The sequence below is a fragment of the Echinops telfairi genome, unplaced genomic scaffold (assembly GCF_000313985.2).
Source record: "Echinops telfairi isolate 266 unplaced genomic scaffold, ASM31398v2 ScPeMD7_4225;HRSCAF=4972, whole genome shotgun sequence".
Lineage (NCBI taxonomy): Eukaryota > Metazoa > Chordata > Mammalia > Afrosoricida > Tenrecidae > Echinops > Echinops telfairi.
Genome location: NW_022108124.1, coordinates 19,653,681 through 19,655,903, shown reverse-complemented (window position 1 = coordinate 19,655,903; position 2,223 = coordinate 19,653,681). Strand labels below are relative to the sequence as shown.

Sequence of the window (2,223 nt, the reverse complement as noted above, 5' to 3'; positions counted from 1 at the left end):
CACACACACACACCCAACATCAACTTTTCTAAGTTGCTTCCTGATGTATGGGGAGTTAGTTGAGTCTTAGGACACGATGGTTTTGCCCAACTGCACTCATTTAGAATTGGGACGCGAACAAATCACAAGAAAGGCTGAGTACCCCTGACTGCCAAGAGAACCACTCTTCAAGAAAGACTTCACTGACATGGTAGCATGCTCAGAAAGAACCGGTTCTTGAACAGGAGCCAGTACGTTCATTCCAGAGGCTCAAAATGAAACATCACACTTGATACAGCGTGTCATTACGGCCTCCCTTCCTTTCTCCTGGGAGCAGCAACCATGTGCTTGGGAGAACCCTTTTTAGAAATAAGTGATGAAATCCTGAAATCAAATGTTTATTTCTGAACTATAGTTCTCCTTTTTGTATCAGCCCCACATGGAAGGATTTGGGAGAAAGTCAAAGGCCGAGGAGGAAGTTCCTCAGAACTCGCGAGGGGCACTCTCCCTTCCCCCAATATCTAACCCACATGCTCACTCTCTGCTAGAGTGCATCTGCTCTGCCCACCAGCTTGTCACTGTCTTCACAGCTCCAAGCAAAGGATGGAGCAACTTTATCTAAACTTTATAGGAAACAACGGTCAGGTTGGGTGAATTACTAAGCACATTGGGACAGGTTTAAAGCAAATAACTTATTATGGTTTCGACTCCTCAACTGTCCAAACACTGAAGCAAATGTTCATGTGAATGAGCTATTTTAAACTTAATTTGTGGCTGGGCAGTACACAAAATCAAATCACTCGTTTTACTGATGTGAATCTCATGGCTTGATTCTCTGGTGGATTATTTTAAACTTAAAAAACAGGCAGCACTGAGGAGAAATGCCAGGCAGATTAGTTACCCATACACAAAAACTTTTAAACATTAATGATGCTACTTCCATTTCTATGTTTAGAAAATGAAATTTACTACATAGCTTTGGCTTTGAGAAATTGATCTGTAAAATTGCTCCTGAATCTTTTAAAGAGCTAAATATAGCTAGAGATTATAATCTGACCATACAGTGCAATCCTATCCAGCCATTTAGAAGATGAGCTGTTTCTGAATCAAATGTGATAATATGAATTAAAAATAACAAGTGGCAGATGCCATTTTTAGAGAAAGACCATCTATGTGAACATATGTATATAAAGTAACACACTGACTTCTATGATTTATACATTTGGCAGAAAGAACATATTTATAAGTTGTTTGAAAAAGTCCTCAACAATGGTGGGGAAGGCCTGCTGACGTCCTAGCTCAACTTGTCTAGTTTTTGTGGTCTGCCAGCACACTGATAAGTTTTTTAACTAGAAAAATAAACAAAGCTTTGGAGAACTGTAACAGCAGCTCCGGGGTGCCCTTCCAGTTCAATTCCTGACAGATTCTCGTTTTCACCCCATTTTAAAAAGGAAATGTAGCCACAACTCCTAGGTCCTTTCAAGTCCTTGGAAGAACTGGGAGGAGGGGAGGGAGCGAGGGAGGGAGAGGTGTGGCCTGCAGGGTTTCCGTGAGGCTGGAGGAGAACAGGCCGTCTGTGCTTCCAGGAGCTCCCACGTGTGCGTGTGTGAGGACTGAGGGCTGGCTGGACACGCATCCCGAGCCCAGTACTATTTCTGCCAAGCAGAGTGCCAGCAAAGGGTGCGTTTGGCTCACCCTTCCCCGCTTCTCAACTCCCAAGAGACCAGCTCCCCGGGCCAAGTTTTATTGGCGCGGCTGCGGCCCTACAAAACACACGTGTGCAAAGGACGCAGACATCTGGCGGGGTAGAGCAGGAAGGTGTTCTAATTAAGTGAATGTCGGTTACACCAGCGTCATCCCAAAACTACTCACAAAGTGGACAAGCGGACTTGGTAGGGGCGGACAATGTGCAGATTTTTTATTTTATATAGCAGAAAAGCTATTCTTTTCTCGGGGCCTACAAAGAGGCTAGGGGACAGCAGAGTTCGGAAGGTCGCGAAGGCGGTGCGCGGGTAGCACCCGGGCTTACCTTGCAGGGAAACAGGACGGCCGAGGCCACCTTCTCCATAGCCAGATTCCTGATGCTGGGAGTCAGGGCTCCCCTGCACGTCGGGCAGCAGCTCAGCTTCTGGCGGCATTGGTTACACACCAGATGCCCGGCCTGGCACTGCAGGATGGGAGGCAGGACATAGTCAAAGCAGACCGGGCACTCGAAGAGCGAGGTCAGCTCGTGGTGTTGCGGGG

The 2,223-nt window shown here is 46.5% G+C and overlaps 1 protein-coding gene across 1 annotated transcript in view; it reads right to left on the bottom strand.

The window, feature by feature from the left end:
- Window positions 1-2,215, bottom strand: part of SIAH2 (siah E3 ubiquitin protein ligase 2) — a gene marked incomplete at its 5' end in the record, with an annotated part of 22,276 nt that extends 20,061 nt beyond the window's left edge. The window contains one exon of the mRNA XM_004708537.2: window positions 2,009-2,215. Within this exon, the coding sequence (XP_004708594.2) occupies window positions 2,009-2,215 (207 nt within the window). The remainder of the gene's footprint in view (window positions 1-2,008) is intronic.
- Window positions 2,216-2,223: the final 8 nt, after the last annotated feature.